General features: G+C 47.3%; 1 protein-coding gene across 3 annotated transcripts in view; it reads right to left on the bottom strand.

Moving 5' to 3' along the window:
* The window catches only part of Atg2 (Autophagy-related 2), a 114,581-nt gene that overhangs the window by 34,129 nt on the left and 67,830 nt on the right, over positions 1 to 12,622 (bottom strand). For all 3 annotated transcript variants that reach the window (XM_077681366.1, XM_077681368.1, XM_077681367.1), the window contains exons 20-26: positions 11,467 to 11,633; positions 10,330 to 10,538; positions 8,840 to 8,990; positions 4,890 to 5,044; positions 4,198 to 4,385; positions 1,906 to 1,998; positions 1,161 to 1,234 (exon numbers count right to left, since the gene is read on the bottom strand). In XM_077681366.1, the coding sequence (XP_077537492.1) occupies positions 1,161 to 1,234; positions 1,906 to 1,998; positions 4,198 to 4,385; positions 4,890 to 5,044; positions 8,840 to 8,990; positions 10,330 to 10,538; positions 11,467 to 11,633 (1,037 nt within the window). The remainder of the gene's footprint in view (positions 1 to 1,160; positions 1,235 to 1,905; positions 1,999 to 4,197; positions 4,386 to 4,889; positions 5,045 to 8,839; positions 8,991 to 10,329; positions 10,539 to 11,466; positions 11,634 to 12,622) is intronic.

Raw genomic sequence — 12,622 nt, 5'->3', positions numbered from 1 at the left:
ATAGGATGACTTGGCTTCAAGACCAAACATGCAAACATGATTTTTGCTGTTGGCTATGAAGAATGGTAGAAGGAAAACGGCAAGGACAGCTGCTCACAACGCATACATGACGACGACGCGCCACCAGCCGAGCACATTCGTGCGATTTCAGCTGGATATGGATTGGCTGTACCTCCGGCTTGGCGAACCGGGCCTGCACTCATGTTCAAACGGCCAGCCACATCGTTATCACCATCAAACAATGGCGTCCGCCTACAAGTTTTTTTTTTTTTTTTTTTTTTTTTTTGGTGGCGGCGTGGGCATTACGCATGTTTTTGCTGAAACTAAGCGTCTTGAATGTATAAAAAGTTACCGATAGCTGGCGCTATGCTTATTTTATTGTAAAATGATTGTTCAAACCCAGCCCAAATCCTTGAAAATTTCGTTCCGGGCTTGACCCGTGAGGAAGCAGTAATATATCGACAACTACAGACAGGGTCGTTACTCACCCCGGTTCTGCTGAAGCACATATGTCCGAGTGTTTATGTAAGTGACCTTTGCTGTGTGTGCCGAAGGAGAGAGCCACTGCGGCTCACATCCTTTGGGACTGTGCCAAGAACCCGCAGCAAGCTACAACGATGACAACGATCCCACCGCTACTCGAGGCCGCAATGCGTTGCTACGATCAAGAAGTCCAAGCCCAGGCCGTCCAGCAGATCTCGGCGGCCCTCGAAAGGCAACGACCGAGCGAAACCGGAGGGAGGCTGCCACCCCAAAACAGGGGCAGGCGCAGTCGACCAAAGGGAGTAGTGAGGCCGCGGCAGGAGTAGAGGCGCCAACAGCCGGGAAGACGTCATGGCCGCGTCACGGTGACGCCTTCCTTACATGGGAGGGCTAATCGTTCTGCAGGCATTTTCAATAAAGTTGCTTCGCTCGCTCGCTGAAGCGAAAGCAAGCCAGACAAATGGTTCGTTGTGGCGAGGAATTTGTTGCATTGACTTCTATGGCTAGCTGATGGGGAATTGGAAATATTTCGTTGAAACGGAGTTCGTTGTAGCGGGGTTCGACTGTAGTCAACTAAGGAGAGATGAAGGGGTGTCTCTACAAATAATACAACTTGGGTATGCGCAAACTCACAAGCGTTGGGAAGAAAGCCACAAAGCCAAAAATGTGCACATTACCGTTGGCCAGATCCGGTGGTTCATCCTTGGCCACTTTGTTGGAGATGTAGAGGCAGACCTGCTCGGCAATCACCCTAAGGAAGAGAGAGAGAGAGAGAACAGCTCCCTGTCAGTACAAACATTCGCATGTAGTGAATACCCCGACTCAGACTGAAACCTGGTTGACAACGAGTACAGCACAACTCCGTTACAAGAGACGCTCAAGGGACACAGGAAACGTGTCTCTTGTAACCAGAAGGTCTCTTGTATGCAATGTTGCTAACATGGCCAACATAGGAAAACCAACCAAACCGTTTTCATTCAAATGTCTCTGATAACCAAGTGCCTCTTGTAACAGTGTCTCTTGTAACAAGGTTTTACTCATACCATAGCAGGAAAATTATGAGGCCAGGCTGATTATTGTAGTTATAGCAGCGGAGAGGTGTTTTTCCATTTGAGCAGAACTAACCAATCCCCTCACACTCTAAAGTCCCCCTTTCTAAAAAAAATAAAAGAAACAACATAAATTGAGAGCACAATTTTGGCTCAAGTACCTCACGCCAGTGAAGTAACTAACAGACTGATCGATTGATTGTGGGGTTTAATGCGCCGACGCAACGCAGGCGATGAGGGCTCTGGATTAATTTTGACCACCTGGGGATCTTTAACGTGTGCCAAAATCTCGTACACACGGGTGTGAAGTAACTAAACAGACTGTTCACGTGTAAAGCAAGCAAGCAGGACTGGTGGGTGGTGCGCCACCGACCTGATCTGCAGGGTGGTGGTCTTGGCAGTGATGTTGCTCGATATGCTGAAGTTCTCCATGGACACCAGGGACCGGTAGGGTATGTACAGGGGCCTGCACAGACAAGGTTTGCCAAGGCAAAGCTGCATTAGAGCCAACTTGAGAGTACAAAGAGACGCATAAATGACATATAATGGGAATTATAATGGGACTCATAAGGCGAAAGCATCTTGTGTCTCATTGCGAGAACGAGGAATGGCATTGTTCGCAACCAGAGGATGGTCATAAAAATATATTAGGCATGCACCATGGCTCAGAAATGAAACGCACAAAAAAGGAGTGTGCCTCTGTTGTTAGAAAATGCCTGGGAATGCGCAGTGCCCCCTGAAAGAGTGAAAAGTGCAACGGCAGCAAAAGAACGCGGCTCAGCTGTCACGTTTTTCGATAAAATCTTGAATTAAATTGTTTTGATGCGGTTAGGTTTGTTTTGGAGATGGAACAGACACAGTGCTAGATGTGCCACTTGCGCTAAAACGTAGGAAATACAGTCTACGCTCGTTACAGCGGATCCGGCAACAACGGACTTTCGGTTACAACAGACCATTTCTGTTGGTTTGTCTGGTACCCATGCATTTTAAATGGAGTCCACTCCGCTCACAACGGACCCGGCTAGAGCATACTATCGGCTACAACAGACTAAATTTTAGGCGAAAATTGTTTCGACTGAACGTTTATAGCGGACTTCCGCGGGGACGACGCCCGGTGTGCTTTTTCGTTTATTTTGGCAAGAAAACTATTATGTCTGGCAACATTGCTGGCAGCCAAGCCAAGCCAGTGGCTTTTTTTTTTGTGCGACCAGCGGCATAAGCGGCAGGGTATATATAGCTGATTTCACTGTCAGATAAATTAAGCGTAATTAACGCTTTTGAACACAAGGAAAAACAGGCTGACATCGCCAGAAGTACAGGCCTGTCTAAGCACAGTGTCCGCTGTACCGTCAAGAACAAGGCCGCTGCCGATAAACGCGACTCCGGTGAGATTGAAAACAGGGCAATTGAATACTCGAAGTGGTGCACTCGGAGGCGAGTCTGCCCTCGTCAGTTTTTTTATGTAATAAAAAACTCGGGTTCAGTGAAGTTCGGCTTTTATTATTCCCACGCATGCATCGTTCCCGTTCCGTTCGGTGAAAAAGGTAAGAAATGCCTCAAGTAGGGGTTGTTCCCCATCCATTGTGTGCAATCTGCCGGTAACCGTGCGCAGTCCAACTGGTCTAACTTTCGATTTTACAGCTGACCGTCATCAGATTATTTCATTACATCTGTTTCAATGACCAGAATAAAATCGCTAAAAATGTGGAATCTGCCTTGAGGGAACGTCAGGCAGCGATCCGATTTGTTTGACGAACGGTTTCGGGAAAACCTGCCTCGTCGTGAGGGGATTTAAAAGAGCCTAGCTAATGCTGATGGGCACGACTGATGTTTTATAGCTGGTTTATAATTGCGCCTAGTTATATTCTTGCGTTATTTGCTCAGCTCATCTTGCGTCTTTACACGCTTTACCACATGCGCTAGGCCTTTTCGAAGTGCCGGTGCTAAGTTTTGGAAACGGTGTTTACGCGATTCTTTGCCCTCGCGCGAACACTGTGCAGAGGTGCTGCAGGCGTGTAGAAAGAACAAAGTGTATGTACTATGCATGCAATATCGGTCAAAGTACCCGCTGTAGGGCTCATAGCCCCCCCCCCTCCTCCCCCCCCCGTCGGATACTGCATACTTCGGCTACAGCGGACGTTTTTTTCCGGATTCAGAGGGTCCGTTGTAACGGGTGTAGACTGTACTCACGACACTACAGTCGCAGCTCTCTGCAGGAACATCACGAGAGAAAATTTCAGCTGAAGCACAATAAGGCATTCACGTTTCTAGACACAAGCATTCTTCAGTGTATATCTCCAGTTTCTTTTCTTTCTTTCTTTTTTTCTTGCGTGAAGCAATATGCGAATCATCACAAACCTGGTTCTGCGCGACCAAGAACAGAAAGCACTGCTGCTGTCACTATCTGCCAGAACCATAGTCATTCCTACTACAACCAAAACTCCCTTTTCTAACAATGCGGGATCTGCCCACTATGAAATGGAGGTCAGGTTTCAGCGAGGAACGAAACGAGCCACAACCTGCCCTAACCACCCTCTCAGGCATGCTGGTTGCCTGCAAGAGCTCTCATCACCGAAGAGGTGGAAGAGGCCCGGCCTTACGCAGGCATCCGACCTTCTTTGCCCTGGCCAGAGGTCACAGGAGGAGGAGGGAAAGGGCCACCCACCGGTAGTCGATGGCGCAGTTCGTGAGGTTGAGGTGCAGCTCGGTGACCACGCCGAGCGGGGTGTAGCCGCGCACCTCCTCGTCGACCACGTCGAAGAAGTCGATGAACTGCTTCACCCAGGAGTGGCGGAAGGGGGACATGCGGTGCCGCAGGGTGGTGCCGCTCACCCCGACGGCCACCTTGATGGTCTGCACAACAGGGCAAGGGTTCGGACATGAAAAAGCGCCGTGCATCGAGAGGCATTCAACACAAAGGATGTGAAGGAGCTACACCGACAGGCACCGTGTACCCGTTGGCTTGAGAAAAGAGGGAGAATCCGAGCTAGTTGGTGCGTGTCAAATTCTTCGAGGGCTACCTTGACACAAGGGGAAAAAACTTCACCATCTTTCCCCAAACAAAGCTGAGAGAAGCGTGAAAGCTTTCTAATCTTGAAAGCTTTCTAATCTCAAAACCGCGCGATAAGTGTGCCAAACCTTCGTTGAAAGTGTGTCCAATTAATCGTCAAGTCTTCAAAAACGTATATTGCAAACAAAGAACAATCCCATGCCTCGACGATTTTTCACGCACTAAGTAAACACATCTACGAATGATGCAAATGTATACCAATACTCCTTCACGATCGATGCGTGTACGGCTTTATCTGGAACCGTTCCTTTTCGTGATTTTCAAGAAACCAGAAGAAATGAACTCACCTTGACGCCCTGCGCTGGGTCGGCACAGGTCTCGATGACCAGCGAGAGCATGTCGACCGGCTCTGCCTCGCAGGCCGCAAATGGGGACAGCCTGGCAGCCACACCGTCAGCTGACTTATACAGCACGGGCAGCGGTGTGGAACATCCGGCCTTCCCTGAAACATCCACGGAGGAGGGGGAGGGAGGCACTTATTTAGGTGCCAAATCATTCTATAGAGCTTACCTTAATAGTGAGAAGGAAGGAAAACCCAGAGCAGCTCTACTTTTAGCGCTAGCAAACTTGCTATGCCCAGAGTTTGGTGAAAAGTGGGAGAAATTGGCAGCCGCTGCTGAAGCCTTTGGTTGCCTCACCGCCTCGTGTCAGTTAAAAGCCCCACAGCATACCTATTGCCCGGAATCAATGGCCAAGGCACGTCCAAGCAAAATGGGATCGTAGCGCTGTCTGCCTGTTTTAAGGGGGGACGCGGCTTTCAACTTCGGAAAAATGACCAAAACATCGTTTTTTTGAAACCCACATATTCGGCTTCTATGTTTCCTATTCTATGCGTCTGCAAAGTTTTTAGGCTGAAAAGCGTCGCAAAGTGGCATAAAAAAATACTTTTGTCAGGCACGGTGACAAACTATCAGCGCAAAAGGGCGAAAAAACGGCAATTTTCGGAGCGCTCTATCTCCGCAACAGTGCCACCGGGCGCGGCCATTTTGATATGGTTAGATCGGCCGAGCGATCGTCTTTCCGGTTCCGCTCGTTTCTTTTATCTTCGTTCATTCACAAACGCACAAACGGCAGAAAAAGAAACGACGCACAAACGAAGCCAGAAATAGATGCTGAAGCGCTATTGGTCCTCCGGTCGGGGCGCAGAACAACGACCCTCCTGATTGGATGTCACGGGCACAACGCAAGATGGCGGCCGCCTGAGCTGCGTAGCGAGCGGTTTGAGTTCATTTTCGCCGCTTCGCTCGGCCGAGTTTCTGTTCAATCAATGGTATTCAACACGGACGTTATCGCGGTGGGAATGCCGGAGATAACGAGCCAGATTACGGGAAGTTGTGTGGCTCGAAAGGAGGAGGTCTTCGAACGCTTCGTGGTGCGCGTGACTCTACCGTCGCCAGACCCCGGAGGGTGACGCGGTGCGCGCGCTTGCGATAGCGGTTCGTGAAGTGAACTTTTAGTCGGGTTTGCGATGTTTACACGCTTAGTTATTGCTGTGTTTTGACTGTGGGCTCGCTAGCCTTGAGAAAGAAACGGTCGACGCGTCAAACGCTGCGGCGCGCACGGCATAGCCGACGCGCATTGTAGCAGCACATGACTGGGCAACCAGTTACGATTGAATGCCAGTAGTTGTAATTAATGCCTGCGACGTTAGATTTAATCTTAAAAGCGACCTGACCAGCCATATCAGGTATAATCAAAGTTCGATATGTCGCGGTAAGCGTGCGCTGCGTTGCCTCCGAGCCATATCGCCTTTCTTGCGCAACGTTTCCCGTGCACTTGTAATTTTCATGCAAACAGGCTTGAGTTAGTAATATAGGAATAAAAATATGTTCTCTGCATTAAAAATGTACGTTACTGTCGCAGCATTTAACAGTGATTTTTTAGTGAAATTATTGATACCATTGCTTAGGGCATACTGGCTTTGCTGCGAGAAATATTGGATGCCTTGAATGTCAAAAGTAGTAAAAAAATATGCTCTTGCATTGAAGTTGGGAGTTATGCAGAATACTCTACGAAGCTTCAAAGTAGCTCATTTTCATCCTTGTGGTATGCAAACTTTTGGCAATGAACACCTGCGCATATGAGTACTAAGTTGCTGTGCCAGGCAAGATGATAAAACATTAAAAAAAAGCCAAAAATGTTCAAATTTAAGTAAAAAAAATGCTTAACTTGTTGCCATGGTGACAGCACTGCAAAAGGAGGCTGTTCAGTGCGATACAGCCAACCAGCTAACCTACTTTGCATTGAAAGCCCATTGAAACCCATCTCCCCCTTCGTTTGGTCTGCAAAGTGGGGTATGTACTCTTCACAGAGGAGCTGAAAATGATGTTTTCTCGAAAGAGAAAGGCTGTAAAAGGCACTCCAATTTCAAGGCAAGGCATTCCAGAAGCCCCGTTTTCAAAAGGACATGAAAGGCTACAACCGTGACTACTTTTGATAAGTGAAACCTATGTTGCAACTTCGGAAGCCGTTTTCTCAAAACAGTTTTTTTTGCCACCTGTGTCGCTTGTACCAGTGATTTCTTTGTGACCGCTGGGTCTATTTTGATTCCGTTTCTTGCATTACATTCCTTGATGAACAGTTCAGGTCGTGACACTCTTGGTTTTCCGGATTTGTTTTTTGTGATTTTTTTATTCAAATAATCATTCACAGTCAACATGCCTATTGCACATTAACCTCTAAAAAAATGAAAACTAAAAAAACATTGTGTTGTAAAAAAAAATTCTAAAACTGTCACGACCTCGTCCATTCATTTGGGAATGCAAAGCACTTCGAACAAGTTTTCTATCATGTTTTATAAGCCGCTCAAGCTCGGTACAAGCGGAACAGACAGAAAATTTAATACATAAAAAAGTTTTCAAAATATTAGTTTGAAATTTTTATGGTGTTATCACGGAAGCATTTCCAGTTGCTGTGCTAATTTTCATCAAAATCCACAAAGAAATAAAAAAGTTGATTTTGAAAGCCACGTCCCCCCTTAAATGTGGTTCAGATGTGCTACTGAGACAGAGCGAAGGTGTGGACTAGTCGGTAATAATGGTGGACGGAAAGCATTAAGAAACAAAGAAGGGACATACCGCTTACTCACACCTGCAAGTTTATCTCAAACAACAGAACACAAATGAAAATAGTTGCGAGAAATACGTGGCCCTGTACTTCACACCCCCAGGAGTAAAAAGTGACTTAAAGAAAGCTTGGAGGCACACAAGTGTGGTGCCTAATGTGCTGCCATGCAGTGTCTAGATATCAAAGGGATTTCAAAAATAGAAACTTTCCTGTGAAGCTATTACTGGCCCATAATGTTGAAGCGCAGAAGGAAGTTCTTATTAAAGATACGGGACAGCTGATGAATGAAGTGAAAATTTTCACTTCTTCTTCTTCTTCTTCTTCTTCTTCTTTCTTTTTGCTTCTTCTTCTTTTGAAAATCTTCTTTTTGCTTTTTAAGGATGCAATTGGTTTCCAAGATGCTAGAAATGGCTTTGTTTATTGTGAAAAGCGTGTCACTTTGAAGAGCACTTTTTTTTTCACAAGTAAAAAAAATGGTGTGCATAAGAACTGTTATGAAAAAAAAAAAATTCTGATACACCGCCACTGGCTGCAGTTCTGCTTTTTTTCTTTTTTCTTTTCTTCACAATTACCAGTCACTCAAAGGGTGGTCGGCCATCCTTCAACGAATCTATTAGCCACAACGGGATGGAGTTCTTTCTTTCTCGCTTCCTTCCCTTGCACATTCTAAATTTGCGAGTTAATGATGGCACGCAGCCAAGGGCGATGCAGGGTTCTTAGAGGAACAGCATTTACCGAAGTAAACTTGTGCTCCGCAAAAACTTAAAGAATACATATGCATTTAAGAGGCAGTGAATGAAGGGATATGCATCAACGAACGTTGGCGAATTGAAAGCTGTGGCATTTGCTCTGTGAACATTTATCTTTCCACGTTAATCTTCCTGGAACCATCAAATCAGATCGAAAACACTGGCAACCAACGACAACAGTGATGACAGGGCGAAACTCTCTCCCTGTCGAATGAGATAGCCTGTGCGTCACAAAAAAAGAACGAGACAAAAAAAAAAAAAAAAAAGAATACACGCTTCACTTCGAACGCAGATAAGACAGCTGAGCGCAGCCAGATGCTGGCAACAAAGCACGTAAGTACACAAAGCAGAAAGCATGGTTCACAGCAATATGGCATGCTGGTTTCTGCGGTGCCACTCCATGTCTCTCAGCCGCCACCCACCTCGGTGGTGCAGGCTGGCAGTGCCTGCGCTGAAGAGCACGTAACTGACGTTGGGGTCACCACGGTGGCTGCTGCTGATGAACAGCTGCGCGTCCTTGGCGCACACCCGCAGCTCACCCTGCTGCCTCGGCACCAGCTCACCCCCAGCATCCTGGAAGAGGACGCAATGCCGCATCACGCTTCCGTTGCGGCCGACACCCCCATCGCACGAAAAGCGCACAACAGAAGCCACGAAGAAAGCCAGATGCAACATAAAAGAAACAGCACGGGTCACGTCAGCCTGTTCTGTAGTCTGATTCTGGAGTTGAGTTACTCTGCACTCAACACAAATGGCTGAATGAGTGTACAAACGAAAGAAATTCTTAAGTCAGCTTGGGTGCTTCGGAAGAGAAAGCTTGACGATACCTATGAACCATTCCTTTTTGCTGCTACATCGTACTGGCATCTCTTTCGCTGCTTTCATTTCCTTTTTGTCCGTTAGTGCGAACTACTTCAACCAGGTTCTTTTCTGTTACACTTTGATAGCACCTCTTTCTACATGTCCTCCATTCGGCGCAAAATAATTTAACGGGCAGACTAGTGACACACACCACAGCCTCCCTTCCAACCACAATTTGCCCTTATTCAACTTGCACACCATCACATTCACCTGCCATAAGGCACGCATTGGCCCAGCTTTGTTCCACTGCTGGCAAAGTGTAGACATAGCGCAGACATAACACACTGGGCTCCCTCCTACTGCGGGAACCCAGGTTCAAATCCCATATGAACTCAAATGTGTTTCTCATTTACTCTTTGCAGTGGTGAAAATTTCCTGTGCCAAACAACGACAACAATCATGGTTTTTCACACAAGGGGGGCGTCCATCTTAGGGAAAAAATTACTGACCCTTCCTAAAGAAAGTGGAAAGAAGCGCGAATGCTAAAACTGCAGTCAACCTTCATTGAAAGTGCACGTAATTGATTACTAAACCTTCAAAGAGCCAAATCGCAAAAGAACCAACCCATGCATCGACCATTTTTCCCACTCTAACTAAATGCATCTGCGAGTGACCTAAACGTACACCAATGCGTGGTTTCTGAGATAAAGGTGTACTACTGCACTCCTTCAAGACCAACGGGTGTATTGTCTAATCCAGAACCATTCCTTTTTCAGGATTTTCAAGTAACCGTTGTGACGCAGTGGAAGCCCGGTTTCACACATGCACCATGTGTCCAGAGATCTTGTCAGAGCTGTTCGGTTGACCAACCGGTCTATGGGGAAATGCACTAGTTTTTTGACAGGACGCCGTTCATTATCCCCGCCCACCATTCTGTCTGAATAAGGCGTCCATGAATGCACGAAAAAAAAAAGAAAAAAAAAAAAAAAAAAAAAAAAAAACGAGACAATCAAGGGCTACATCAAACTGGGAGCCCTGGCAAACCAGCAAAGGTTGCAACACCAGCACCTTTCAGAGATGAACAGGACGGGCCAGCCCTGCAGCAGCTCACCCTGAGCGGAGTGCCCAGCCGGGCGACCCCGTCCGTGATGTGCACCCCAATGACCAGCTGCGTCTGCAGGCTACGGCACGCTCCCGGCATGGTGGTGCTGGTCACGCTGTCCAGCTGGTGCGAGGAGCGACCGTGCCGCATGGTTGACCGCTGGTGGTCGTACACCGAGTAGAACACCGACGGGGCACCGTCCGACTCCTCGTCCGAATCTGGGACAGAAATTACGAAACACAGACACGAGCAGGTTGGTTGCGGGGTGTAACACTAGATAAGGGCTCCAGAGCATCGGCACTCTTTTCTCCTGTTGTTCCATGCTGCCACCATGATCACATTGGTCCGTTTGCATTACGTGACACATGTTTACACTGCGACGGTTCATGGGCGCCGGCATTCTGTTTATTTGTTTTAGTCCCAACTCTGGTAGGATTAGCCTGCCCCTCCCTGCTCTACAGCTGCGCGCGACTTCAGTCATTCCGAATGCAAATCCAACGTAACGCGTGTAACAGTATTTGAGCAGCAGAAGTGTGTCCACAGATGCCGTTCTGCTGCATCTTCGGCAGCGTTAACGAATTACCCGGTCAAAGTTAGTGGAGGTGAGGCTGTAGATGCAGCAATCTTGACAAACTGATAAACACCAAAATGGCCCCCGTTGCTGACTTGCGTGCCTTAGTGGCGGTACTCTTAGATCTTGTCTAGTGACACTAGCAGAAGCTACACCCAAGATACAAGGTGCAGCCAGGGGTGGATCCAGGTTTTTCCTGAGGGAGGGGTCAGCTTCTATCAGTGATGATAGTGATGAGGAGGAGGATAGTAGCTTTTTTTATGCACCGTAATTTCGTAAAACCAAGAACTACAAAAAATAATCATAGACTTTTTCTACGACCTGAGGGATCATCTTCCTGGGGGTATAAATTCAAAATTGAGGAGGGGGTCAAAACATGCAGGTCAGGTCAGGTCTCGAGAAGTATTGCCATATTTGAAACAAGCAGGAAAAAAAGCAGCAAGGCTGACCAGTTTCCCAAACAAGTTCCCTTAAGAATTACAGGAAATTATTACGGGAAACTGCACAAACATGCGCTCTTCACCAGTTGCTAACTTAGCAAGTCTCAACCAAACGCTGCAGGGCCCAACACTCACCGGCTGGCAGTCCTGAGCGGCACATGACGAATTCCTGCTGGCCCCGATGGGCAGCGAGGTCCGCAAAGAAGGCCACCCCGCCGCCAGACCCGGACATGGCAGACACATCGGTGCACCCGGAGACTCGCGTGGCCACCGGCTCCCACAGGACTAGGTCCATGGTCAGGCTGGGTGAGGAGGAGAAAAAGGAAACAAATGCGCTCATTCACTCCATGGACATGGGCAACAAGCAAAGCTGTAATGTGCGGCCGCTGGTGCTGGCACATGTGCTATTATTAAGCGATTTGTCTAGAGTGGGAGTTCTTTACAGCCATTTTTTTTTTTTTTTCAATATTCTGCATGACCAATTATCTCCATTCATGCTATTACAACGATTACAGGAAGAACTTCTGCCAAATGTGCATTTTTGTGGAAATGCTGGGCATTATACAGTCCTGGCTGAGAGAGTAGTCGACAAAGAATGCTTCGGCTACGGCGCAGCTTGGCTCAGTCAGTCACCGCCGGCTGTTGACGATGCGTTCGTTTGATCAGCAGCAACGTGGCAACGGGTTCAGAACAGCCGACACTTTCTGTACTGTAAGCAATGCATTTTGGCCAGGAAATATTACGAATTTAAATCAGGCCAAAATTCACACCAGCTGTGATCGCATCACCGGGTTTTACTGTATTTGTCTGTTCTGGTTCATATTTTCGTGTTAGCATTTCATTCGCCCATGACTGCACATCACAGAGCCCTTTCTTCACATGGCATTAGAAGCAGGTGATTCAAGATAACACTAACTTTTCAGTTTATGGCCACAATGTTTGCAATCGAACTAAATTTAAGTGAGTTCTCGTGCATGCTTGGTCTCGGCTCACGTGCATGCCCGTTTCTACGTTTCACCTCTGACGACTACATGTTTTTCCCATCCACAAACCAGGCCACTGCAGCAGCTTGAAATGCCCACACATAGTCAATAAGCAAAGAATTCCACCAATGATTGCCTGCTTTCCCAAAAAGAAAAGAAAACTGGCTTTCCCACCCACACAAACAAAACGACCTGAACAAACAAACAGATGATACAGAAAGAATTAACAACGCTCTTCGATGTCCTGTGTTTCCCATTGGCCCACCTGTAGCCTTCAACCCTGCTGTAATGCAATACCAACCAAAGTC

This window comes from Haemaphysalis longicornis, unplaced genomic scaffold (genome assembly GCF_048455015.1).
Source record: "Haemaphysalis longicornis isolate Haplotype H1 unplaced genomic scaffold, Haemaphysalis longicornis Haplotype H1 scaffold_8, whole genome shotgun sequence".
NCBI classification, from domain to species: domain Eukaryota; kingdom Metazoa; phylum Arthropoda; class Arachnida; order Ixodida; family Ixodidae; genus Haemaphysalis; species Haemaphysalis longicornis.
The sequence above is the reverse complement of the archived record's forward strand: the minus strand, read 5'-3'. Positions and strand labels throughout refer to the sequence as shown.